General features: G+C 58.2%; 1 protein-coding gene across 1 annotated transcript; it reads left to right on the top strand.

Annotated features, from left to right (window-relative positions):
- Positions 1 to 574: 574 nt before the first annotated feature.
- Positions 575 to 26,706, top strand: Cic (capicua transcriptional repressor). Its single transcript, XM_036208412.1, is given in 22 exon segments — positions 575 to 945; positions 3,291 to 4,322; positions 4,324 to 6,100; positions 17,420 to 17,569; positions 17,653 to 17,884; positions 17,973 to 18,102; positions 18,193 to 18,375; positions 18,454 to 18,619; positions 19,369 to 19,571; positions 19,654 to 19,879; positions 20,325 to 20,428; positions 20,668 to 21,889; positions 21,963 to 22,150; positions 23,087 to 23,208; positions 23,309 to 23,475; positions 23,563 to 23,850; positions 23,956 to 24,275; positions 24,656 to 24,906; positions 25,009 to 25,160; positions 25,245 to 25,376; positions 25,525 to 25,653; positions 25,730 to 26,706. Coding segments are annotated over 21 exon segments (7,530 nt in total). The 5' UTR covers positions 575 to 945; positions 3,291 to 3,305; the 3' UTR covers positions 26,101 to 26,706.
- Positions 26,707 to 26,816: the final 110 nt, after the last annotated feature.

Below are 26,816 nucleotides of genomic sequence, written 5' to 3'. Positions count from 1 at the left end.
TAAGAGAGTAGAACCGGTGAGGTCATTGCGCCGCCCCAGCCGTTGCTGATTGGCTGCGGGACTCGAGGGTGTCGGTTGGCTGCTCCTCGCACCTCCCCCTCGTGCCGCTACCGCTGCCACTGCGAGGAGCCACTGGCGACGCCAGAACCGGGAATCCGGGTGAGTCGGGGCCCTGGGTCTAAGATGTTCCCGGTGTCCAGCGAGACTCAGGAGGAACTGCCCTTTCAGACTTTTTCTCCTCGCCCGGGTTCTTTGGTGCTCCAGGCACTCTGTCACATGGGAGTTGTAGTCTGCCTTATGTTGTCGACTACCGGCCGGATACAGGAGAAGACTACTATTCCCAGCAGGAACTGCGATCAGCTGGTCAACAAACGCTCGGGTCACGCCTCCTCAGCTTTCTCATTGGACGACATGTTCTTTAGCCCCTCCTCCCGTTAGTTCATTGGCTACTGTCCTTTGCAGGGGCTGGGTTCCTGCCAAAGTGCATGGTGATTGGGTACTGTATTTGTCATTCGTCACAGAACTAGTCTGTTAATTGGTTAAAGCAGATGTCCATCACTTGTTGTAAGGTAAGGATCTAGGCTTATCAGGCAGTCGTAGGCTTAGGTTGGTGTCGGTCCCGGAGGGAGGCCGGTCTTGGAATTTAGCCCCGCCTCTTGGCGCTGCCGGAAGGGCACGATTGGTCTCAGCGAGTGTCGCTCGTGGCCGATAGGCGGAGCCGACTAGACTGCGAATATCTATTGGTCTAGGTTGGCGCCGGTCAGCGGGGTTGTGGCCGCCAATTGGCTGGTTGCTCCAGCTGTTGCAGGTCCATTCACCATTTTGTGTGTTGGAGTAAAAAAAAAGGGAGAATCGAGAGGGAGAGCCGGAGGGGGGGCGGGGAGGGACCGGACCGGACTGAGCCGGGGCCACGGCCCCCCGCCCCGAAACCCCGCGGAGCCCGAGGTGAAGGGCGGGGCCAAGGCTGACACAGCGTGCGGGGTGGAGGGGAGCTGGAGGCCGAGAGGGGACAGGTGGCAGGGACGGGAAGGGGGTACAGGGCAAAAGAGGTGGGCGGAATGGTGTGGGAAGGGGAGACAGAGTGGAGGAAGTGGTGGGAAGGGGGGAGTGGCAGAACGGAGTGAGTGGGGGAAGAGGGTAGTGGGCAGAGCACTGGCAACAGGAAAGGAGGGTGATAGGACAGGATTAGATGAGGCTGACGGGGAGGAAGGGGATCGAGTTGAAGGGGGTGATGAAGAGAGGCGATGGGCAGAGGTGTCAGGTTTGGAGGTCTAGAGATGGCTGACCGGAGAGTGACTGGGAGGAATAGGTGATAGAAATAAATGGGGTGACCAGCAGGGGTAACAGGAGGGGGCCTAGTATCCGAGGAGAAAGGTAGAGGAGGTGACAAGATGGGAGAGTGCAGAGAAGATGGTGCCAGGAGGGTGAATGGAAATAGAGGGTACGAGACCCTAAAGGACATGGGGTGACCTGGGCTTCAGGAGTCACCTCTCCCTTCTGTGAGAGAGGTGAGGGCCCACAGGACCCTGGCTGGTAGTCAGCTACGGTGGACAGGAAGAGAGTAGGCCCCAAGAAAGAGAGGTTTGGCTCCAGGGTAAAGAGACCGACCAGTTCAGACAAGAGGGCTAAGGGATGTCAGATGGTGTGCTTGTAGGCCCTGGGTGGGGTGTAAAGGTTCGTGTTTGGGCAGGGTTGGTACCAAATCCCAGGCTCCAGAACGGTGCCCTAGCAGGTCAGTGGGGAGATGGCAATGGAGTCTGCCTAACTCCAGAGCACTTTGGGTGCCAATCTCAGGCCCTGCAGACTCTGCCTATGAAAACCCCGGGATTGTCCCACAGGAAGAGAAAGCCCCAAGTTGGAGAGCTCTGGGATTGCGGGTAGCCTGAAGACTGTCAGAGGGGCTCTGATTGTGTGTGACTTCTGGGAGCATCTAGGGCAGTTGGACTCATTTTTGGCCTCTCAAGTTTTCCAAGTCACTTCAGAGTAAAGTTTTGGGGGTTTTGTTTTGCTTTTTTTTCCCCTTTCTTTTCTCAGGGCAGCTTGAAAGGGGGCGGGCAGAATGACTGTTCAGGAAGTGGGTGAGGTTGGCTTGTTGGGCTTGTCCTGCTTTCTCTGACCTCATCCTACTTATCCCCACCTGGAGTTGGAGGGCATATTTGGGTATTTAGGGACACTGACCAGTTAGTTCAGACATACTGCCCAGCCAGCCCAGTTTGGGTGAGGATGCATGCAGACCAGAAGTGGGGGCTGGGCCTGCAGGCATCGCACTGGGTGCTGTTGGGGGAAGGGGAAGACTCCCATGTAGTGGGACAGAGAAATTCTGGGGTGTGCAGTTCTGTGTCCCACTGTGTGATGACGTGTGCCTGTATTTGTGCGCATGCGTGTGCTCATGTACAGTTCTGTGGCCGTGCTGGTATGAGCTCTTGCCCCAAACGTGTCCCTGCCTGCTCTCTGCCAGGATCTGGGAAGATGGCTGTGCCTGGCAGCCCTGGGATGCAGAGCAGAGTGGGCAACCTTCCCTAGGGACTCTCAGCTGCGTACTCCTTCCTTCCCACAGTACCTGGCCATGCAGGACTTCCTGGAGGGGTGGAGGGAGGAAAGAGGCTCGCATCTCAGCTGTGTGGCCTCCCTTTCTGTGGCTTGGTGCTTATGTATGCTGGTGTGTGTGTGTGTGTGTGTGTGTGTGTGTGTGTGTGTGTGTGTGTGTGCGTGCATTTGCCTGTGTGCTCTTGGTGTGGTAAGAGTGAGAGCAAGCATGCCCTGTGGATCATGTGACAGGCAGCACACAGAAGTGGCTAGGAGCACAGACTCTGGAGTCCTAGAGAGCTGGGGTTCAGACCCCCTGAATCGGCTACTTCTTAGGTTGATGATCTTAAATCACTTTGTCTCTCTGGACCTTGCTTGATAGTAGCACCCATTTCTTAGGGCTGTTGCGAGAGGAAATTAGCAAGCTTAGCAGAGGGCTTAGGACAGTATGAGTGCTCTGTAGTGTGAACTCTCAGGGCTCCTCACACTGCTTGGGGCAGTTAGAGCCTGTAGGCTCCATGTCCCCTGTGGAGAGAGCAGGTATGCAAATGCTCCCCAAGGAGCCAGGCTGTGTATGTTTAGGAGACCCAGGTGCCAGTCTGTGTCTGTATGCTTGCCAGAGCTCACATGAGTTAGGGATAGCCTTGTTGTGGGTCATGGAATTCAGACAGTCAGCTCAGCAAAATAGAAAGTCCCGCGGGCCCCTGGGTCTGTGGGTATTCACAGTTGCTTCCGATGATCTCTGCTGCTCTCCTGTCTCATAGGTGGACAGACAGACAATGAAGCCAATGAAGAAGGTGTGCCCTAGCCTTGTAGGTTCTGCCAGCGGCAGCACGTCCCCACCAGCTACCAGGGCCAAGGCTTTGAGACGGCGAGAGGCCAGGGAGGGTGACAAGCCAGAGGAGGGTGATGAGGAAGCACAGCCACAGGAGCAGACAGGGCCAGAAGAGGCTGAAGAAGGTGAGGAAGAGGAGGCTGAGCAGGACCCTGGAGCTGAGGAGCCACCTCCAGAGCTGCAGCCCAGTGACCCGACTCCAGGCCTAGCTGAGGACCCCAAGGGGGATGGGGAGGCGGGCCGCTGGGAGCCTTCACTTAGTCGCAAGACAGCCACATTCAAGTCCCGGGCCCCAAAGAAGAAGTATGTAGAAGAGCATGGTGCCGGAAGCGGTGGCATGGTAGGAGCCCCTGAAGAGCGTGAGCGGACCCCTGAGGATGCCAGTGCCCTGGGTGTACCTCCAAGGCCACCCACTTCCACCCGGTCCTCCTCTACTGACACAGCCAGCGAGCACTCAGCTGATCTGGAGGATGAGCCCGCTGAGGCTTGTGGTCCAGGCCCCTGGCCCTCTGGTGGCACCAGTGGTGCCTATGACCTTCGGCAACTAAGGTCTCAGCGGGTGCTGGCTCGGCGTGGTGATGGCCTCTTCCTGCCTGCTGTTGTGCGCCAGGTGCGCCGTAGCCAGGACCTGGGTGTGCAGTTCCCTGGGGACCGGGCCTTGACTTTCTATGAAGGGGTCTCAGGTGGTGGTGTGGATGTAGTTTTGGATGCCACGCCACCTCCAGGTGCACTGATGGTGGGCACAGCTGTCTGTACCTGTGTAGATCCTGGTGTAGCTGCCTACCGAGAGGGGGTAGTGGTGGAAGTGGCCACTAAACCGGCTGCCTATAAGGTCCGTCTCAGCCCTGGCCCCAGCTCCCACCCAGGCCCACCAGGCACTCTGCCACAAGCCCAACAGCCACTGCACCGTGAGCCCGAGGAGGCTGTGTGGGTCACCCGCTCTAGCCTGCGCCTGCTTCGCCCCCCCCTGGGAACCTGAGGCCTTGCTGAGGAAGCACCTTGCAGGCCCAGAGGAAGAGCAGGCTGAGCCTGGGGTCACATTGCCTCCTTGCCCTTCTTCCTTGGAGCCCAAGCAGCCTGAGGATGCTGAGGTCTCCAACATCAGCTTTGGTAGCAACCTGGGGACTCACTGTGCAGAGGGTGAGGAGAAACACCCTCCAGCCCTGGGCACCCCAGTCCTGCTCCCACTGCCTCCACCCCAGCTCCGGTCACCGCCCCCGAAGTCCCCAGCCTTTGCTGGCCCTGGTCGCCCCGGTGAGCAGCCTTCGCCCTGCCAGGAAGGAAGCCAGGGTGGCAGCCGGAGCAGCAGCGTGGCCTCCCTGGAGAAAGGAGCTGCACCATCAGCCCGTGCTCGCACACCATTGACAGCTGCTCAGCAGAAGTACAAGAAGGGTGATGTGGTCTGCACGCCCAACGGTATCCGAAAGAAGTTCAACGGGAAGCAGTGGCGCCGGCTCTGCTCTCGGGATGGCTGCATGAAGGAGTCCCAGCGGCGGGGCTACTGCTCACGCCACCTTTCCATGAGAACCAAAGAGATGGAGGGCCTGGCAGACAGTGGGCCAGGTGGGACTGGGCGGCCTGCTGGTGTGGCAGCCCGTGAAGGAAGCACTGAGTTTGACTGGGGTGACGAGACCTCGAGGGACAGTGAGGCCAGCAGTGTGGCAGCCCGGGGAGACTCTCGCCCACGCCTGGTAGCGCCTGCCGACCTGTCACGCTTTGAGTTTGATGAGTGTGAGGCGGCTGTGATGCTGGTGTCACTGGGCAGCTCCCGGTCAGGCACACCTTCCTTCTCACCGGTCTCTACACAGTCACCCTTCTCGCCAGCTCCCTCCCCCTCCCCCTCACCACTCTTCGGCTTCCGCCCTGCCAACTTCAGCCCCATTAATGCCTCACCTGTCATCCAACGCACTGCTGTTCGTAGCCGCCACCTGAGCGCCAGTACCCCTAAGGCAGGTGTGCTGACCCCACCGGACTTGGGCCCCCATCCACCGCCACCTGCCCCTCGAGAGCGCCATTCCTCTGGCATCCTACCCACCTTCCAGACCAACCTAACCTTTACTGTGCCCATTAGCCCTGGGCGGAGGAAGACGGAACTGTTACCCCACCCAGGGACATTGGGGGCCTCTGGGGCAGGAGGTGGAGGAGCTGCCCCAGATTTCCCCAAGAGTGACAGCTTGGACTCCGGAGTGGACTCGGTGTCCCATACACCTACTCCCTCCACACCGGCTGGCTTCCGGGCTGTATCACCTGCTGTGCCCTTCTCTCGCTGCTCCCGTCAGCCGTCACCATTGCTGCTGTTGCCCCCACCTGCTGGACTTACCTCGGACCCAGGGCCTTCTGTGCGAAGGGTGCCTGCCGTGCAGAGGGACTCACCTGTCATTGTCCGCAACCCCGATGTGCCACTGCCCTCCAAATTCCCTGGAGAGGTGGGCACTGCCGGTGAGGCACGGGCTGGGGGACCCGGGCGGGGTTGCCGAGAGACCCCAGTGCCCCCTGGGGTGGCCAGTGGGAAGCCTGGCCTGCCTCCGCCTCTGCCTGCCCCCGTGCCCATCACTGTGCCTCCAGCCGCTCCGACTGCTGTGGCCCAGCCGATGCCCACCTTGGGCCTGGCTTCTTCACCCTTCCAGCCCGTGGCCTTTCACCCTTCACCTGCTGCCCTGTTGCCAGTTCTAGTGCCCAGCAGCTATCCCAGCCACCCGGCCCCCAAGAAGGAGGTCATCATGGGCAGGCCCGGAACAGGTAAGCGGGTAGGTGGCTGGGCTACCGTCTGAGCTGGGCTTTCGAGAGTGATGAGCCGCCTGTCCCAGGATGGCTATGGGGGAAGGTGGTCTGCCCCTGCACAGATGCGCTAGAGGCTCACATGCCAAGCAAAGGACTTTTCAGACTTGGTGTGGCATTATCAGAGGCTGCTTGTTAGGGACTGTCGTCAAGGTTCTACTGAGAATGCATTCCCCAAGTCAGGCCTCTGTGGGGCAGATGGAGGGACAGAGTGATAGTCATGACGACACCTCCTGGGCCTGGAGGACTGGGCCTCCAAGAAGATAAGCATTACGCACGGTTATCTTGCCATGTTTCACACCCAGCCCGTAACACAGCACTCGCCACATACACCCTGTGCTAACCCATTTCTGATGTTAGCTCATTTTGTCTTTGCATCCCTGATAGGTGGGTGCAAGGAATGTGCTTGTTTAGAAGAAACTGAGGCCAAATTAGTGATGTTACATTATTAAGGCAGGCTGGCTCTGGTGCTTAGTAAAAGAAGGGAAGACAGACGGCTTTTTTTTTTTTTTTTTTTGCTTTTTGAGACAGGGTTTCTCTGTGTAGCCCTGGCTCTCCTGGAACTTGCTGTGTAGAATAGGCCAGCCTTGAACTCACCGATCTGCCTGCTTCTGCCTCCCAAGTGCTGGGATTAAAGGTGTGCACCCCCACCCCCAATAAGACAGAGAAGACTCTTAACAGGCCCTTTTCTATTTATGTGGAAGGCCAGGATTGGAAGGTGGGTACTGGGCACTCCTCCAGCTGTGAATCTAGCTAGCCTGGCTATCCTGAGAACAGGGTGTAGTAGATAGCTGTCTGTAAACAGTGACAAGCTAAGTGGTTGGGGGTTGGTGGTCAGTATTCTGGAAGCCACGCAAGTCTTGAGAAGATGTTTATCCAGCCAGAAAAGTCAGGAAGGGCTTGGAGGAAGGGCCAGAGGCCTGTGAACGGCGACGCCATGATGGGCGTATAGATGGATCAGGCTACGGCAGGTAGACAGGGGAGTGTGCAAAGGCATTGAGGTAGAAGCAGATAATCAGAAGGCTAGAGACTATAAAATTAAGGTCCCTGGAAAGTAGGGGGTTATTGGGATGTGCAGCTGAATTGGTGAGCAAGAGTCAGACTTCAGAGGGTCATTTTTATCCTGGGGACAGTGGGGGAGTCATTGAAGGTTTTGAGGAGATGTGATCATTGCTGCACTGTGGAGGGTGAGTTCAAGCCCTGAGGCCAGAGGAGATCATAAAGGCAGGAGTCTGGTTTGTGGATGTGGGTAGCAGTTGATGTGGCTTGGGGAGGAGCCTTGCCCTTAACAGGCACCAGCCTCGGCCTGCCTCCAGAGCCAGGGCACGGGGACACGGCTGTGTCTGTCCGAGGCTGTGAAATGCACCCTTCTCTCCTGCACATTTTGCACTTGTTACAGAAGCTGACCCATGGACTACCATTTCAGCAGGGATTTCTGTTTAAGATCTGTAAAATGCAGGTGGAGGTCTCTAGCCACCCTCTGAGCCCTGTTTCTTGCATGCCCACAGCCCCTATTGCTGAGCTGTATGCCTCTCGGCACACACACGCACTCCAGTGCTGGGTGGGCAAGGTTGGCATCACTGCAGGTAATGCTGAGGCCTACCAGGACAGGCCTAGGAGGGGCTCTTGTCATATCCAGATGAGGAAAACTGAGGCCTTGTCCAAAAGAAGGTCCTGATGTCACCTGACAGGGAAGGCACATCTTTGCCTTACCCAGGTCTTCCAGCTTCCAGATCGTAAGACTCACTGCCAAGAGCTCTGGTAGGCTTAGTGAGGACCAGCAGTACTGTAGCTGGCATACCATGCATGCGCCCTGCTGAGTATTCACTCAGAGTCCTCACAGCACCCTGGGAAGTCAGCATGAAGATTCCTTCCCATTAGATGCCTGGGGGCCTGCCTGCCGCTCAGAGAATCTGTAAGTCACTTACCTAAGGTCACCGAGCTAAGAAGAGAGAGGGCTGGGATTTGAACACACACTATCTGGCTCCAGATACCAGGCATTTGAAGCACTATCAGTGTAATGATGATGATGATTACAACAACCCTTTATTGAGCATATACTATGTGCCTAGCCCCAGGCTTGGGGCCATTTCATCAAATCCACCTGATGCTAGGAAACAAGGATTCCCAGCTCTGTTGTCCAGATGTAGAATTAAGGTTCAGGAAAGGGAGGCCCTTTGCTGGAGGCCACCTGGTTGTCAGAACTTGTTCAGCGCCTGTCCTGGCAGTTCTGAACAGTGACTCCCTGACTACACCCATACTGTGGTATCTGGGCTGCCCTCAGGGCTGCAGGCAACCAGCCTTTCATTCTTCTCGCAGAGGCCTCCCTCTGGAGGGCAGGTGCCTGGGGGGCCTACTGCCTCTAAAGTTCAAGTAGGGCAAGCTGTCTAGTGGTACAATAGGGTCACACAGTCCTGGCCCCTTTTGCTCTTCCAAGTCAGGGCCTGACCCTCTATCAGAGGGTAGCAGGTGTGAGGGGGTGGGCCAGGGCAGCCTGCCTGCTCCTGCCCCCTCCCCAGGCATTTGCTTCCTCTGGGGGACATGCTGGGGCAGGCTGCTGGCATTCTCTGCATTCTGTTCATGGCATGGCCAGCCAGCTGCCATTGCCACCTCCCTTTGACTCTTCCCGCCTGTTCCCCAGGAAAGGAACCCGCCCCTCCTTCCAACCTGTAGTCTCTGCCCAGGAGGCCAGATGTCCCATTCCCATTGCTGGGGGTCTCCTTCCCAGCCCCCAGCTTCCTGCATGGCTCTGCAGTGTCGACACTCACTGCAGCTCCTGGTTCTCCGTGCGGTTGTCTTCTCGGGGCTTGTGTCCCTCTTCCAACCACTGTGTGTCCATCTTTCCCCTGGGCGCCAGGTGGTTTTCTCTTCTCTTCCTGGGTCTTTATTTCATTTTCTAGACCTCTGACCTCTACCTGTCTGTCTGTCTGAGGACTGGCGAGGTACACCTTCATGGTTTTGTTCCTGCTTAGGCTCCAGACTAGCTTGTCAAGCTTCCAGCCTTGGCTCCCAATACAGGGGTTCTGGGTCTGCCTCGGCCTCCCCTGGCCCTCCCTTTCCTAGCCTTCCATTGACCTTCACCTGTCTGGTATATTTTGTTGTTGGTGCTGGTTTTTTGAGACAAGGTTTTTTATAGTCCTAGCTGGCCCTTGAGCCCTTCCTTCTGCGTCCACCTCCTGGGTGCTGCGGTCACAAGCATGGGCACTGTACGTGGCACTGGGGGATCAGACCCAGGGGTTTTTGCATATTTTTTCCTTTGGAGACTAGGTCTCATTTTGTAGGCTAGACTGACCTTGAACTTAGGGCAGTCCTCCTGTTTCAACCGCCCCCCCCCCCCAGTGCTGGGATTACAGATGTGTGCTGCCACAGCTCTTATTGTTTAGATCCTCTTGCTGCCTTTGCCCCAGCCTTCTACCATAGTCTGTGTATGTCAGAGTCTGTTTTTTTCAAATGTTCATTTATTTATTTTGAGAGAGAGAGAGAGAGAGAATGTGCATGTATGTATGCCTGAATGTGCCACTGTGAGTTTGTGAAAGTCAGAGGACAATGTATGTTTATCATGTGGATTGTGGGACTTGAACTGAGGTAGTGAGGCTTGGCAGCAAGCTACTTACCTGCTCCCTCATCTCTCTAGTCCAGGTTCTTTATCTTTTCAAACCAGTTGCCAAACACTAAGCCCCCCCCCTCCCACTTCCTTTAAATTATTAGTGTGAGGAGCCAGAAGACAGATTGTAGAGTCAGTTCTCCCCTTGCGCCTTTACGTAAGTTCTGGGAGTTAATTCAGGTTGTTTGTACAGCAAAAGCCTTTGTGTGCAGGGCCCCCCCCCTTCCCCACACCTTTCTTAGAGAGTATGAGAAGGTTGTCCAGGCCTGGGAGCTCTTTCTTGGTCCTTTACAAATTAGCTGTCCATTTTTGCCCTGAAACCTGCTGAGAAATGTTGGTGTCTAGCTTGTACATCCACCCACCATACACCTGTTCCCCACTGGCAGGAAGATGAGGCTATATGGGCCAAGCTAGGAGATCCGGCTCGAGGGGGTGGCAGGAAAGCAGGTTCCATGCCCACCCACCCACCCACCTGCTAGAGGGCATGACCCCAAGCATCCCCACCCCAGTCTTCCAGGGGACACATTTGGTGCCAGCTCGAGACCGAGCAGCATTTCACTATGCCATGAGCTGTGGGAAAAAATGAGGCCTAGAGAGGGGCTGATCAGTCCTGGGGTAAGTGAGTGGAAAGGCAGATGCTCCGGGATGGGACAAGGGAGAGCCAAGAGAGCTATTTCATCTGAGGAAGCTAGAGGCCAGGGACAACTCTGGTTCTTGTAGGCTTGAGAAGGAAGTGGAGGTAGGGTTTTCATTAGAGGTAACATATGAAGTATGATGAGTAAACGGAGTTCAGGGGCGTGAAAGAAAGTGTGAAGGTGCATGAACTGTCGGCTGTCTGGAGCTGGAGATGTCACTAGACTCCAGACTTGGAGGATGGGTGCCATGGAGGAGGAGAAGCCCAGGTCGGGCTTGAGACCAAGGCTGAGAAAGAAGCTAGGGCAAGTGAAAAGCCTAGAGGAGGGGGAAGGTTGGCTCTCAGTGTCAGATATCAGAAGACTATCCGAGAGAGAAAGAATCATGGGAAGAGCGTTACTTGGGGGAGACGATAAGAGAAGGAAGGAACTTTCCTGAGCCTGTAGGAATCTTCGTAAGAGACCCCCAGTTCTCTCCAAGCTTAACAGCCTCTAGCACCGGATACTTAGAGGGGTCAGGCTGCCTCCTCGTGGCAGCTGGCGGCAGGGCAGTAGACGTACGCATGCGCAGCGCGGGGGGGGGGGGCTGCATCCCGGAGACCCTGGCGCCCGGGCATTAATGGCTCCATTAGTGGCCGGGAGGGAGGCGCATTAGTAGCGGCGGCGGCGTCTGGCTCCCATTACCACCGGCGGCAGCGGCTGCACCGCAGGCGGCTGGACCCTAGCCCGGTGCGCCGCCTTCTCCGCCCGCACTTCGTCCCTGGTTCCCGCTCCACATGAGGGCGCGGGTAGGAAACCCGGGTCTCTATTTCGGCTGAAACGCTGGAGTCGGGCAGGCTTGGGTTCAGATGTCGGCTGTGTCACCTCCTGAATGCAAGATGTCTCTCCCCGCCACCTCAGCCTGTTGCTTGAGAAAAAGACAGGAAAACGGTGCACCTGGGGCTTTGTGGACACAGACAGGCCGCGCCCAATCCCACCCGCACCTATGGGTGCGTGCTCCCGCGCACCCTTGGGGGAAGCTTACCACCCCCCTAACCAAGGCGGCGGGTCTCGGTCCTTTCTATTGGTTACTGTTGCACCTTCCGACCGCCGATTGGCAGAGCACCCCCACTTCTGTGTAGTTAACCCCTGCGCGGCCAGGTCCTCCTGCTGGGTGATCCTCCCCCCCCATCCCAGACAGACTGGGTGCCAGCTGGCCTGCGCCCCGTCGCGGCCCGCGTGGGTGTCAGGCCGGTCGGGCACCCGCCCGCCTTCCAAGCACAAAGCGGCTTTGTAGGGCCTGCCGGGGACTGGCTGGGGGCCAGGAGGCTAGTGGAAAATCTCGTGAGCGCTGAGAGGAGGGGAACGCAGGGCGGCGCCCCCTCCTCCGCCGGGCCGTGGCGCCTCCCTCAGCTGGAGCGGACCTGCCCGGGAGCCTGCACACAACCACTCACTTCCCGCCTTCGCACCTTTCCACCCCCAGGCCCCATCCCGCTTGCCACCTGCATCCTGCTCTTCTCCCAATCCCTGGGGACCCCCCCACTTACCCCCTCCCTCTTTTTTCCTTGCTCCCCCTGCCTACCCTACCCTAGCTTGGCTCACACTGACTCACCCTGACGCTATTTTTAGCCCCCCATCCCTGTGGAGCCTTGCCAGCCCAATCCTAGGCTCGTTCCCCAGGCAACCCTGGCCGTCGCCGACGCCTCCTGGGATGGGTGGGTGGGTAGGTGGGTGTGTATGTGGAGAACCGGTGAGGGAAGCTGGGGACACCGGGGTGGTGAGCCGAGCCCGGACCGGGCTGGAGAGCAGGGTAGGGAGCAGCCAAGGGCGGCTGGTGAGGGCGCGGTGCCTCACGGGCTCAATAAATGGGCCATGAGTTCCGAGTCCCTTGGTCCGTCAGTATCCCTGGCAGCTTGCCGCAGGCGTGGGGCAGGCCCTAGCCTGCACCACCCTAGGTGGCTGTTGATGTGTCTGGGCTCTCTGTCCCCAGGCCAGGATGGTGTGTTTTGTTGGGAGCTATGTGGTTTTGGGCTAAAGCTTTTGTGGAGCTGATGAAGGGTGGTGCTGCGGGTGGTTCCCGTCATAGCCCTGCCCAGTACCTTCCGTGAGTGAAGGATGGCTGTGTACCTCCCCTCAGATAGGGCTGGGGCCCTGGTTTAGGGCAACCCTCAGCCCTTTCCAACTTGGGAGGCCCCAGTGAGGGCTGGGTATGGCTGGAGGGAAGCTGTTTGGGGGATAGGACCTGCTCTTTCCCTTTCACTCACAGACCACCCCCACCCAGGGTTCTTCCACTCCGAACAATAGAAGCTAAGTATAGGGCTGGCCCAGTGCCCAGGGCAGGGGGGCCCTTCCCACCCGGATTCCAGCCCCTCCCTGCCACTCAGGGCCCCCACTTGGTTGTACCCTGCCCTGAAAAGGGCCTCTTCCTAGCCTTTTTCCATGGGTACTGTGTGTTCTACCAGATGTGCAAATCGCCCCAGATGTGAGGCCCTCTCTCCGTGCTGTGCTGTGCATGGCTTTTTCTCACCCAACAGTGGTGGGGAAGACAACCTTCTCTGAGCTCTGTCCCTGGGCCACACTAGAGTGGGGAAGGGGTTAACTTGCCAGTGGGTGACTCACTGAGACTTACCGTTGGAAAGAGGTGGGGAAGCAGTGGGGAGATAGTGGGCCACATTGATTTCAGCCTCACATTGCAGTCCCTGGGGCAGTGAGGTAATGGAGGGTCTGAGTCTGGGGCTGCATAAAGGAGGGGCAGTCACCTAATAGTCCCGCTGGTAGTCCCTCCAGGCTGTCAGCCAAGTGTCTGGCCCTCTGGAGGTCAGAGGGTTACCGACCTTCCTGTCCCCTTAAGATCAGGTTGCTCAGTTTTTGCCCTCTTCTGCCTTCAGCTTTGTTGTTGACTGGGGGCAAGCTGAAAAGGAGGGGTGCCTGCTCTTGTTGAAGACCTCTCCTTTATAGAAGCCCCTCTAGGTCCGCCTGACCCTCTGTGACTGTTCAGCCTATTTGTCAACCCCAGACTCTCTCCTGCCTGTGCTTACCTTTCTGTACTTTATTGTCATGTTTGATCTTGTTTCTGGGCCTTTTTGGAATTCCCTGTTTGTGTCCACCTTGAGTACTGACCAGAGCACTTGAATTGGATTCCTGAGTTTTTAAAGCCCTGGCTAATCATGCATAATTTACTCAGTCTCTTTGAACTTCATTTTCTCACTTAAACAATGGGTGTACAGCTGATCTCCCTCTCTGGGTGGTTGTGAGACTTCTGAGAAAGGAAACATACAAGCTTCCAGCACGTGGTTGCTCCAGTCTTTTCTTTTTTTTTTGAGACAGGGTTTCTCTGTGTATCTTTGGAGTCTGTCCTGGAACTCACTTTGTAGCCCAGGCTGGCCTCGAACTCACAGAGTGCTGGGATTAAAGGCGTGTGCCACCACCACCCAGCTACCTTTTCTTTCTCCTGGTCTTTTTTCTGGGTGCCAGATGACCCTAGAAGGTGGGTAGTGGTGTGACTCAGTGCTTTACACTGTACAAGCTCCAGAGTAGCTGATAGCTTTCTAGTGGAATGATGGTAGAAGGCCACAGGACTCTGGATACTGAAGGAGTCGGTGCCCTGGAGTGTGGGGCTAGTGTCTGTGAGTTGGTGTGGCCGGGGATGGCAGTACTGAATGGGTACTTAGAAAGGCTGTGTGAGAGTGAGTCTGGGTATAGTGGACAAGCAATGTCTGCTGAGGTTGGCCTAATTCATGTGGGCTGGTGGAAGTATTGAGTGTTACTAAGGCATGAGGTTGAGGAATGTGAAGTGATGGTGGGGTAGGGAGGTAAAGATCATGTCCTTTTGAGGTAGTACATCTATGCCAGGAGGTGGGTGGAGTATGACTTCGTGTGTGACAGTACGGGTGTAAGACGTGCGGTGTCCGTAGTGGTGTGTAAGCGATAATGGGTGTGGCATGGAAATAGATCTATGAGGAGTCTGCGCACGCCTGTATACTTGAGTTAGGGCTCAGGGATGATTTGCCCAAACCTTCACCTCCCTGCAAGACCCGGCTCGCCAGGTCGGCCACGCCGCGAGTGAGCGTGTTCCTCGCGCGCCCTGGACACAGCACGGCACTCCACTTGGGGCCTCTGCAGCACGGCACCCTGAACCGCCCCCCTGGCTTGCTGCCTTTGCTGCAGTGCGCCCTCCCTGCCACCCTGCTGCGGGCCCGCCCCCGGCCGGCTTGGAGCCAACCGTAGTCCACCCCGCCCCGCCCTTATTTGCATATGACTGACGTTCCCCCGGGGCGGCCAATGGGGGTGGGCGCGGTGGGGCCTGACCCGCGCGCGGCGTCAGCAGCCAATGGGCTCAAGCGCAGGGGGCTGGGCTTGCGCGGAAGGCCGCGGGGGAAGCGGGGAAGGGGCGGAGGGAAGGCGCGGCGGGGGGAGGGGAGCGCGTAGTAGTGGCGGGGCGGGGAGGCGGCGGTGGTTCGGCGCGGGGCTCGCTTGGAGCGCACGGACGCAGCCACGCTAGTCCGTCTATCCGCCTGGGACCCGAGGTCGACCAGGTGCCCAGCCGCCGGCTCAGGGCCCGAAAGGCGGGGCGGCGGCGCTGTCTGCCGGGCGCTCCGGGCCAGAGCCGTTACCCGCCGGAGCTTCGAGGGAGGGAGGGAGCGAGCCAGCCAGCCAGCCAGCCAGCGGAGAAGGGAGGGGGCCGCCCCCGCGCACGCGCGCCGCGCCCCGCCCCGCCCGCCCCGCCCGCTGGACTCTGCGAGGGAGGAGGGAAAGGGAGGGGGCGGCGCCGATGGCCCCCGAGCCGCGCGCCCCGTGACGGCCCCCGCGCGCGCCGGGGGGCGGGGCGGGGACGACTCGCGCTGACCTCCCCCGCCCCCTGGGCGGCGGGAGGCAGCGGCGCTTTGCGCAGGCGCGTCCGGCGAAGACCCCCGCGTGGGGCGGCCGGAGGGGGCTGCGGGGGGGGGGCATGCGGCGACGGCCTCCCGCTCCCCCCGGGCCGGAGCGGCGACGGCCAAGGAGCGGGCTGCGGGCGGAGCGGCGTCGGCCGCTGAGGAGGTGCGAGCCCCTGTCGGGCTCCCGCCGCTCCGGACCATGTACTCGGCCCACAGGCCCCTGATGCCCGCGTCCGGCGCGGCCTCTCGTGGCCTCGGCATGTTCGGTCAGTAGCGTCCGGCGCTGGGACTGCAGGGGTCAAGATGTCGGGGTGCGAAGTGCGGAGTGTCGGTTATGGGATGTAGTACCTGCGCGGGTGAGGAAGAGTAAAGGGATGGCAGAGAAAGTTTGGACTCTAGCAGGGCCGAGTGGTTAGCGATGGCAGGTGTGAGTGTAGCCGAGCGGTGGGAGTGAGGAGTGGGGTGTTCATGGAGACAGGTGTGGTGCTAAAGTGACGGGGTGCTACAGATCCGTTGTGATTGGTGGGTAGGGGCTACAGAGTAACAGGCTTTGGAGTCTGGGTTAGAATAGGAGCAGACCGAGTCCTGCTGGTGGAAGGTGTGGAATATGGGGGCACGGAGTAGTGGTCCCAGGACAGGTTTTGTGAGAAGCCCCGTTGCTCAGAACAGACTGTGGGTAGCAGTAGTGATGGTGTGATTTGTTGGGAGGGCGGGAGAGAGGCACACCTACCTGGAGGGTGAGGGTAGCACCAAAGGACTGCCCCATTGTCTGCTTGGCCTCTCCATCCCTCCGTTTCCAAGAAAGCTAGGAGGTCTTGATGAGGAAGATTTTTGTGGAGATGGAAACACATCCAGGGCCTTGCAGGCTGTCCTGGGGTTGGAGTCCCTAGCTGGCTTTGGGGTGGGGGGGCAAGGATGTTGGGAATCTTGAGTGCCTTCCAGTTTTGTTCCCTGCTTCCCTGTTCCCTCTTTCTTTTAGGGCTCCTTTCCTTTGTCAGTCCCTCAGAATCAGGTCTCGAGGCCAGGTCTTCATATAGTGCTCCCCCAGATTCGATTTCTGGTCTTGGGGTGGGGTCACCTCAGGTCAGGTTGCTCTGGAGCAGGGGGAGGCAGGGAATGATGGATATCAGAGATAGGGCGTTTCCCTCCTTCCCTCTCCCCCTGAGCAGGGGCCTCTCTTCTCTGCTGGTTCCACTTCCCCTGGAGCCTGCGGCCTGGCAATGTGGGGAAGCTCACTGATAGCCTTGCTCCTCAGTCCAGCAGGCGTGGTCCCAGCTCAAGAATCACCTACTTTGCCACCCAGCTTTCAGGTGGAGCTGAGCCTGAATGTTGGACCTTGTAAAATCCCACTGGTGATGGGATTATCTTCCTGTCTGTCACCTCAAGGAAATACCTGGCACTTTAGCTTTCTCTCCTCTGTCCCATTGTCCCTGCCTCCTCTTCTGGGGAGTTTACCACACCTTCCATCTTTCTGGGCAAGGAGACTGGACACTGGGCATGAGATAAGCCCAGGGGTTCACAGGGAGGGAAGCTTCTGACTGGGTGTTGGAGTCTGTTTAGAAGACAAAAGAGGAGAGCCACCTGGACCCCACCCAGGAAGGGCAGGTCTAGCTCTCTGGGGACTGGTTTGGGGGTGGCAAGGAGGGTATTACTCACTATGGGGCTGTTTGAGATTCCAAGCCGTGGAAATGAGTAGAGACAGAAGGGGAAATAGGGCCCTTAACCTCAGGAATGGAGAAGGGGGAGTGTGAGGCCAAGGTGAGGGGCTACATCAGATGGCAGCATAGTTGTGAGGATGTGATGACATGGTTGTGGGGAGGGTTGTCCAGCCTTGCAAAGGTCTTAGGACATCAGAGTGGGGAATGGCAGCTGAGAATGACCTGGTTTGTGGCAGGAGCCAGTTCCTCTGGCTTGGTCCCTGGTGGCAGGGCTGGTGGAGGTTGGGACGGAGGACTGGGACATGAGTACTATTTCTCTTTCCTGCTTCTCTTTCTTTTTTCATTTTACTCACTTATTTTTTTTTTTGTAAATCTAGAGACCTTTTAGGGATTTTTTTCCCCCTGATTGATGTCTTACTGACCGACCTAAGAGGCAGAGGGTATAAAGACTGGGTGGAGCCATCTCACACAGGTTGGGTGGAGGTTAGGGCCAAGCTCTCCTGGTACCCAGCTCACATGGCTTCTTCCTACAGTGTGGACAAATGTGGAACCTCGTTCTGTGGCTGTGTTCCCCTGGCACTCTTTGGTCCCCTTCCTGGCACCCAGCCAGCCAGACCCCTCTGTGCAGCCTAGTGAGGCCCAGCAACCTGCCAGCCACCCTGTGGCCTCCAACCAGAGCAAAGGTAAGGGGTAGGGACTATGGGAATGCTTGGGGATGGGGGTCCAGGTAGCCCAGGAGCCCTCTGATTGACTGTTCTGCTCCTAGAACCTGCTGAGTCAGCTGCCGTTGCTCATGAGCAGCCACCAGGAGCTGCCCCTCCTGACCCTGGGCGGCCCCCTGGAGCCACATGCCCTGAGAGCCCAGGGCCTGGACCTCCACTCACTTTGGGGGGTGTGGATCCTGGTAAAAGTCTTCCTCCTACTGCTGAGGAGGAGGCCCCTGGCCCCCCAGGAGAGCCTCGGCTGGACAGCGAGACGGAGAGTGACCATGATGATGCGTGAGTCCTCAGGGCCTGGCATAGGCTGGGGAGCTGGGGGCTGCAGAGTCAAACACATGCTCCTCACTGCCCCTCATGCTCCCCACAGCTTCCTCTCCATCATGTCTCCTGAGATTCAGCTGCCTCTGCCACCTGGAAAGCGCCGGACCCAGTCCCTGAGTGCCCTGCCCAAGGAACGAGACTCATCTTCTGAGAAGGATGGACGAAGTCCTAACAAGGTGTTTCCCTTATACCTGAGCTTTGCTCCCCGGGACCCCAAGCCTGTGTCCCAGCCCTAACTCTCCTTCTCTGGGCTCTGCTAACGGCAGCGGGAGAAGGACCACATCCGTCGGCCCATGAACGCCTTCATGATCTTTAGCAAGCGGCACCGGGCCTTGGTCCACCAGCGGCACCCCAACCAGGATAACCGGACTGTCAGCAAGATCCTGGGAGAATGGTGGTATGCCCTGGGGCCCAAGGAGAAGCAGAAATACCACGATCTGGCCTTCCAGGTGATTCTTCTTCCCCTTGGCCCTTCCCAGTGTCCTCTGGTGGGGTGGTGAGTGAAGGGTCGCCCCCTTTCCTGCCAGGTGAAAGAGGCCCACTTCAAGGCTCACCCAGATTGGAAGTGGTGCAACAAGGACCGAAAGAAGTCCAGCTCAGAGGCCAAGCCCACGAGCCTGGGGCTGGCAGGAGGGCACAAGGAGACGCGGGAACGGAGCATGTCGGAGACGGGAACCGCTGCTGCCCCTGGGGGTTAGTCAGCTCCTTGGCTCTCCCCTGCCACCTCTCCCCGAGGGCTGCCAGCCTTCCCCTTGCTTGCTCAATCCCTGCCTGAGCAACTTGTCTTTTTCGTTGCTTTTGAGGACTCACCCACAAAGGAACTGGCAGTTATTTTACGTGAATGAGCCAGGGGGTGCAGAAAAGAGACCCAAGTACCAATCATTGCCTACTACTCTTGATTGAGCATTTACTACATGCTCAAAAGTCAGATCTCTTTTCCAGATGAGGATATAGCCTCAGAGATGCCAAGTTACTTGAGTAAAGTCCTAGGCTAATAAGTGCCACAACCAAGATTTAAACCCTAGTTTGGTTGGCTCCCCGAAACCATAGTTGGAACCACTGCCACTCAGTGTGCCCTGGATCGGCTGCCTCTAGGAGTTCTGGGGTACTTTTGGGGGTATAATGGTGTGGATATGTGAGAGTGGGGAATCTTACTGCTTCTCTCACATAGGAACACTAAGGCTCAGAAAGTTAACTGACCAGCCAAAACCTCATGGACCAGTGTCCAGGTTTGCTCACTGAGAATGTCTGCTGCCAGGAACGGGCTTGTCCCAGAGGACAGAAACTTCAGGGAGGAGATGTTGGGCTGGAGATTGGTGTTTTATCTCTACCAAGTGACTCAGGAGCTCCAGCCTGTTTGTGCCCAAGATCTGGACACATCTGTCCAGGTGCTGGTGGGAGGCCTCCTGACTTTGACAGCCCCAACAACTTGTGCTTTCCAGTGTCTTCTGAGCTCCTGTCCGTTGCAGCCCAGACACTCCTGACCTCGGACACCAAGGCTCCAGGCAGTGGCCCCTGTGGAGCAGAGCGACTCCACACGGTTGGGGGACCTGGTTCTGCCCGACCCAGAGCCTTCTCCCACAGCGGAGTGCACGGTCTGGATGGTGGGGAAGTCGACAGCCAGGCACTACAAGAACTGACCCAGGTTTGAGGCACAGGTCACCAGGGAGGGAGGGCTGCATGAGGCAGCAGACCCAACTAAATCCTCCCTGCCACCTGTTCCACAGATGGTTTCTGGCCCCACGTCGTACTCGGCCCCAAAGCCTTCCCCCCAGTATGGCACTCCAGGATCCTTTGCAGCTCCTGGTGAGGGAGGTACCTTGGCCACTAGTGGGCGGCCCCCACTGTTGCCCCCTCGAGCCTCTCGATCTCAGCGTGCTGCCAGTGAGGACATGACCAGTGATGAGGAGCGCATGGTCATCTGTGAGGAAGAAGGGGATGACGATGTCATTGGTGAGTAGGGCAGGTGTACAGTCCTGGTGGGGCCTTGTACCAAAGGCTCAGAGAGTGTCCAGAATCCAGGTCCCTGGGCTTCAGGATCCTTCAGCCTGTTCTTTTCCATGTTTGTTTGTGGCTGTAGACCGCCAATTCTGCTTTGGCCAAGGAGGCCGCCTGCCATGCAGGAAACCCAAGGACATGGGTGTCATTCGCAGAGCACTGGATGCTCCTCCCAGTGTATGTTTCAAGTGCTGCTCTGGTCAGATGCACACGGCCGTGGGCCCAGGACTATCCTCCAGGGCCCCTCTGTCCTGCCATGCTGCTGCCATGGTCACCATCCGTCCACTCACTAGTCTGCTTGGCACAGAGCTGAAGCCAGAGCTCAGATTCTGTCCTAGACTGTTTCCTCCTGGGTGGTTCGGTATTCATTCCCTTCCCCACGCTGTTGCTGTCCCCTCAGCTGATGACAGTTTTGGCGCTGCCGACATCGACCTCAAGTGCAAGGAGCGGGTGACTGACAGTGAGAGCGGAAACAGCTCTGGGGAGGAGCCCGAGGGCCACAAGGTGAGGCTTGTTGGCGGGGTAGGATGCTGTCCTGCTGCTCTCAGAACGCTCCTGGACGGTTGACCCGGGGAGGATGGGTCTGAAGACAGCAAGCTGCTTGGCTCGTGGGCAGTTGGGTCACATCCAGAATGAGTTGGCCTTCAGCTGGCAGAGGTGCTTTTGGTTTTCCTGGCTTATGAGTAGGCAGGGGTTCCAGCTGTCTACACTCCCTGACTTGGATTTCTCTTTCCTTAACCCAGGGCTTTGGCCGTAAGGTGTTCTCACCTGTCATCCGCTCCTCTTTTACCCATTGCCGTCCAACCCTGGACCCCGAGCCGCCAGGGCCCCCGGATCCACCTGCAGCCTTCAGCAAAGGCTATGGTCCCACCCCATCTTCCTCCTCCTCACCTGCTTCCACTTCAGTCTCAACCTCCTTTTCACTGGGCTCTGGAACCTTTAAGACCCAGGAGTCTGGTCAGGGCGGCACAGCAGTCCCGCTACGGCCCCCACCTCCTGGAGCTGGGGGTCCAACAACACCTTCCAAAACCACTCGGTTTCTTCCTACGGATCCTGGCACCTTCCGGCGCAAGAGACCAGAAAGTGTTGGCAGCCTGGAGGCACCAGGCCCCTCGGTCATTGCAGCACCTCCCAGTGGGGGAGGAAACATTCTGCAGACACTGGTTCTGCCTCCAAGCAAGGAGGAACGGGAGGGCAGTGGTCCACGAGTGCCCGCAACCCCGGCCCCATCACTGGCCTATGGGGCTCCAGCAGCCCCTCTGTCCCGCCCTGCCGCCACCATGGTCACCAATGTGGTACGGCCTGTCAGCAGCACCCCTGTGCCCATTGCCTCTAAGCCCTTTCCCACCTCTGGCCGGGCTGAGGCGTCTTCAAATGACACAGGTGCCAGGACTGAACTGGGCACTGGGTCTCGGGTGCCTGGGGGTTCCCCATTGGGTGTCAGTTTAGTGTATTCAGATAAGAAGTCAGCAGCCGCCACCTCGCCAGCCCCACACTTGGTAGCTGGTCCCCTACTGGGCACTGTGGGGAAGGCACCTGCTACTGTCACCAACCTGCTGGTGGGTACCCCGGGCTACGGGGCTCCTGCATCGTCTGCTGTTCAGTTTATTGCCCAGGGAGCCCCAGGCAGTGTGACCCCTGCAGGCTCAGGAGCAAGTGCTGGGAGTGGCCCCAATGGGCCAGTACCCCTGGGCATCCTGCAGCCGGGTGCCCTAGGCAAGGCTGGGGGAATCACCCAGGTGCAGTACATCCTGCCCACACTGCCCCAGCAGCTTCAAGTGGCACCCGCCCCAGCACCACCCCCTGGGACCAAGGCAGCAGCTCCTGGTGGCCCTGCACCCACCACCAGCATCCGTTTCACTCTCCCTCCGGGCACCTCGACCAACGGCAAGGTCTTGGCTGCCACTGCGCCCACTGCTGGCATCCCTATCCTGCAGTCCGTACCTTCCGCCCCACCCCCTAAAGGTGAGGCACGGCATGGCAAGGATTTGGGCCCAGCCTGTTTGATTGTCTCCTAACCTTTTGTTGTCTCTTCTAGCCCAGTCAGTTTCTCCTGTCCAGGCCACACCTGCAGGGGGCTCAGCCCAGCTGCTTCCTGGGAAGGTGCTAGTTCCACTGGCTGCCCCTAGCATGTCAGTTCGAGGTGGAGGGGCTGGCCAGCCACTGCCCCTGGTTAGCTCTCCTTTCTCAGTACCTGTCCAAAATGGTGCCCAGCAACCCAGCAAGGTAAGTAAGACACTGGTAGTGGCTCACCTTGCCTCACTGTTGGGTGTCATCCTTGTGGTCACCTGTGCTACTGCTTGTCTTCCCTGTTTTCCCCTTTGGGACTTAGACTGGTGGTTTTTCCACTTACGTGTTTATCTGAAGCTTGGGGGTTGACATTTATTAAGAGTGTGAGAAGAACAACAGGGCAAGCGCAAGCTGTAAATCCTGGCAGTTGTTGGGAAGGATGGGGATAGGAATAAGGAAGAGGAAGTCATGCCTTTTGAGTAGGGGTTAATTAGCAAGGGAGGTCTGTAAGCTGATGCAGAAAATGAGTTGGGGCTGGGTATGATGGCACACCCATTTACTTCTAACACTCGGGAAACAGAGCACATGGACATCTGGGTGAGTGTAAGGCCAGCCTTCTGCACAATGAGTTCCAGGCCCACCTGTCTCAAAAAGGTGGGCAGGGAAACTGGAGAGCACTTGTTCTTACAGAGGACCTGGGTTCCCAGCACCTCTTTAGTGCACAACCATCTGTAACTCCAGTTCCAGGGGATCAAACGCCCTCTTCTGGCTTCCACAGGCACTGCATGCACACAGTGCCCATGCAGGCAAAACACTCATACATAAAAGTAGAAATAAGAAGAAAAAAAGCTGGGGATGTCCAGAGAAAGCCCAGAGTGTCTGCGAAAACAGGCTTAGGAATTTGCTCAGTATCCTACGAGGGAGACGTGAAAAGGGAACATGGACATTGTAGTTAGAACTCAGGAGAGCAGGTAGGCTTAGCAGGGAGGATCTGTGAGCAGCTGCCCGTTTTTCTTAATGTTGCTGTGCAGCCCACTGCTTTCCTCGTTGCTCAGTGTCTCTCTGTACCTGTTCATCATCTGGACCCTCCTCAGCCTGCAGTCCGTGCTCTCCTTCTTTGGGATCACATCTCACTCTAGCTTTTGCCCACAGATTATCCAGCTGACTCCTGTGCCCGTGAGCACACCTAGTGGCCTGGTGCCGCCCCTGAGCCCAGCCACAATGCCAGGACCCACATCGCAGCCTCAGAAGGTCCTGCTGCCCTCTTCCACAAGGTGGGTCCAGTTACCCCTTTTCCTCACTGCAGGGCAGACCGGGGGTGGGGTAGGGCCAGCCCACCTCACTTGACTCCTCCCATTTCCTCTCCTGTGGCAGAATCACTTATGTGCAGTCAGCAGGTGGGCACACTCTGCCTCTGGGTAGCAGTCCTGCATGCAGTCAGGCTGGAACAGTGACCTCATACGGGCCCACCAGCTCTGTAGCTCTGGGCTTCACATCGTTGGGGCCCAGTGGTCCTGCCTTTGTACAGCCCCTGCTCTCAGGTGAGGGCTGGCCTGGGGACTTGGGGTGGGGTTGCAACAGCTCCAGACCCTGACTTGGTTCCTGCCTTCTCTGTCTTACCCCAGCAGGCCAAGCTCCACTGCTGGCTCCTGGCCAGGTGGGCGTGTCACCTGTACCTAGCCCCCAGTTGCCTCCTGCCTGTACAGCCCCTGGAGGTCCTGTCATAACGGCGTTTTACCCTGGCAGCCCTGCACCCACCTCAGCACCCCTGGGCCCACCTTCCCAAGCTCCTCCAAGCCTGGTCTACACGGTGGCCACCAGCCCCCCCCCCCCTGCTGCTGCCATTCTGCCCAAGGGCCCAGCAGCCTCTGCCACTGCCACTCCAGCCCCCACTAGTCCTTTCTCTAGTACCACAGGTGGGTGTCAGGGAGACTCTGCGCAGGGTTTGTGCAAGTTGGGGAATTCAGGGAACGGGCTTCAGTGAGGCCTGGCTTAGTAGATGTTCCTTTCCTTACCAGCAGGCTCCATGACCTACAGCTTAGTGGCTCCCAAGGCTCAGCGGCCTAGCCCAAAGGCCCCCCAGAAGGTGAAGGCAGCCATCGCCAGCATCCCCGTGGGGTCTTTCGAATCAGGTGCCACTGGGCGGCCTGGACCTACATCCCGACAGTCTCTGGACTCTGGCGCAGCCCGAGAGCCAGCTGCTCCAGAATCCGAGCTTGAGGGGCAGCCCACACCCCCAGCCCCCCCACCTCCCCCAGAGACGTGGCCTCCTGCTGCCCGGAGCAGCCCACCCCTACCCCTGCCTGCTGAGGAGCGACCTGGCACCAAAGGCCCTGAGACTGTAAGTATCTAGCTGGCTATGGACTTCCCTAGTGCTGGTCTGGCTGCTGGCCGCTTTTAACTGTTCTTTTTCCTCTGTGAGTCTCCTGCCTATCTGCTGTATATCATCATATTTGGGGTCTGCATTTGGGGTATCCTGGCCTTTGGAGGGAGGTCAAGGGTCTCATTTTTCTTCTCGCCTCATCTTGTTTCTGGCTAGTGGCTCCTCATCTACCCTACTCTGCTCCTTTTTGAGGCTCGTCTCTGTAGCCTAAGCTGGTCTACTACTTGTGGCAGTGCCGAGTGCTGGATTACAGGCCTGAGCTCCCATGACACCCCCCCCCCCTTTATAACTCCAATACCTCTATCTAAGCCCAGTGTTCTTGCCTATCCCCACCCTAGGCCAGCAAATTCCCCAGCTCATCCTCAGACTGGCGAGTCCCTGGGCTGGGCCTGGAGAGTCGTGGGGAGCCTCCCACTCCCCCCAGCCCAGCTCCTGCTCCAGCAGCCACAGTCCCTAGTGGAAGCAGCAGTGAGGGCAGTAGTGGGAGGGCAGCTGGGGAGACACCTGAGCGCAAAGAAGTGACGACTTCTGGCAAGAAGATGAAGGTGCGGCCCCCACCCCTGAAGAAGACCTTTGACTCTGTGGACAAGTGAGCAGGGACCGGGATCTTGGTGGACTACCTAGGGCTGGTGGGAGATGGGGCAGCTGCAGACTGAGACAAAAAGGGGTGACCCTGCTGGCCCTCCAGCAGGGTCCTGTCAGAAGTGGACTTTGAAGAGCGCTTTGCTGAGCTACCCGAGTTTCGGCCAGAGGAGGTGCTGCCTTCACCCACCCTGCAGTCTCTGGCCACCTCGCCTCGGGCCATCCTTGGCTCCTACCGCAAGAAGAGGAAGAATTCCACTGGTAGGCAGCCCTGGCTCCTAAGTAAGTGGGGGACAGCCAGAGGCCACCTGCCTCCACTAAAGCAAAGTCTGCTTGTTTGGCTAGACTTGGACTCGGCGCCTGAGGACCCCACCTCACCCAAGCGCAAGATGAGGAGACGGTCGAGCTGCAGCTCAGAGCCCAACACCCCCAAGAGCGCCAAGTGCGAGGGTGATATCTTCACCTTTGACCGCACAGGTGCCAGTATTCAGGAGACCCAAGGGCTTCCAGGAGTGGTGGTGTCGTGAGGGTAGTGGGGCAAGGCTTGGTGGGCACTTGGGTGATGGCAGGGAGGACGGGGTCTCTGCTGCAGCCGTGACTGGACTCCTCCCCTTGACCTGGGCAGGCACTGAAACGGAGGATGTGCTAGGAGAGCTGGAGTATGAGAAAGTACCCTACTCATCGCTGCGGCGTACCCTGGACCAACGCCGGGCCCTGGTCATGCAGCTCTTCCAGGATCATGGCTTCTTCCCCGTCAGGTGAGCAAGGCTCATACTCCTGGGAATCACTCATGGGGACTTGACCACATCTCTCACCATCTTTCTGTCCCCCAGCCCAGGCCACAGCAGCCTTCCAAGCCCGCTATGCAGACATCTTCCCATCCAAGGTGTGTCTGCAATTGAAGATCCGAGAGGTTCGCCAGAAGATCATGCAGGCAGCCACTCCCACAGAGCAGCCCCCTGGGGCCGAGGCCCCTCTCTCTGGACCACCCCCTACTGGCATGGCTGCTACTCCTGTCCCTACTCCCAGCCCTGCTGGGGGCCCTGACCCCACCTCTCCAGGCTCGGACTCTGGCACTGCCCAAGCTGCCCCGCCACTGCCTCCACCTCCAGAGCCTGGGCCTGGACAGCCTGGCTGGGAGGGGGCTTCCCAACCCTCCCCACCTCCCTCTGGCCCCTCCACAGCTGCCACAGGCAGGTGAGGCGCCCTTGAGAAGACCCCAGGACCCACAGGTCCACACCCTCAGGATATGGACAGTACAGATGGCAGGAATTGGGGGTCAGACAGTGGGTAGTTACCTCCTCCCCAGGAAGCCATTTTGTCCTTTCCAGTTGGCGTGGGATGTGGCCTGTTCCCCTTGTATATAGTCCCTCCCTGTGCTGGGGGTGGGGGGCACAGCTGAGGGGCAGCAGGGGCACAGACTCCCTCCTGAGCCCCCTTCAGAGCTTTTCACTTGTACTTTATGCAGAACGGCTCCTGTTGAGGGCTGCAAGCTGGAGGGTAGCATGAGCCTTGGGCCACAGGAAGAGGCCTGTGGAGTAGTGGGGAGTTCATGCATCCCCCCTTTTCCCCCAGAGGGGCTAGACTCAGGTTAGTTTGGGGTGGGGGGGGCTCCTGCACTTTGCCACAGGCACGGGGAGGATTTTCCCCACCCTCTGCCCTCCCAACTTGAGTTGTACTTTCTAAGAAGGTGATTTCCCCCTTCCATTGTCCCCATTCCCAGAACAAAACATGTTGATCATGTGCAATATTTCTTACTGTGCCGAGAAGCCGCAATGACCGAGATTAAAGCTGTTTAACACACCCATGGCTGCTGACTTGCTTCTCAAATATTACTTGGGGCAGTTCCAAGACTGCCACTAGGCCATCACTACCCTGTTATAGTCAGGGGACTTTGTGCTGACATCTCTCTGCCTG

Source organism: Onychomys torridus, chromosome 1 (assembly GCF_903995425.1).
Source record: "Onychomys torridus chromosome 1, mOncTor1.1, whole genome shotgun sequence".
Classification (NCBI taxonomy): domain Eukaryota; kingdom Metazoa; phylum Chordata; class Mammalia; order Rodentia; family Cricetidae; genus Onychomys; species Onychomys torridus.
Note: the sequence above shows the minus strand (reverse complement) of the source record. Positions and strands in the feature narration are given on the sequence as shown.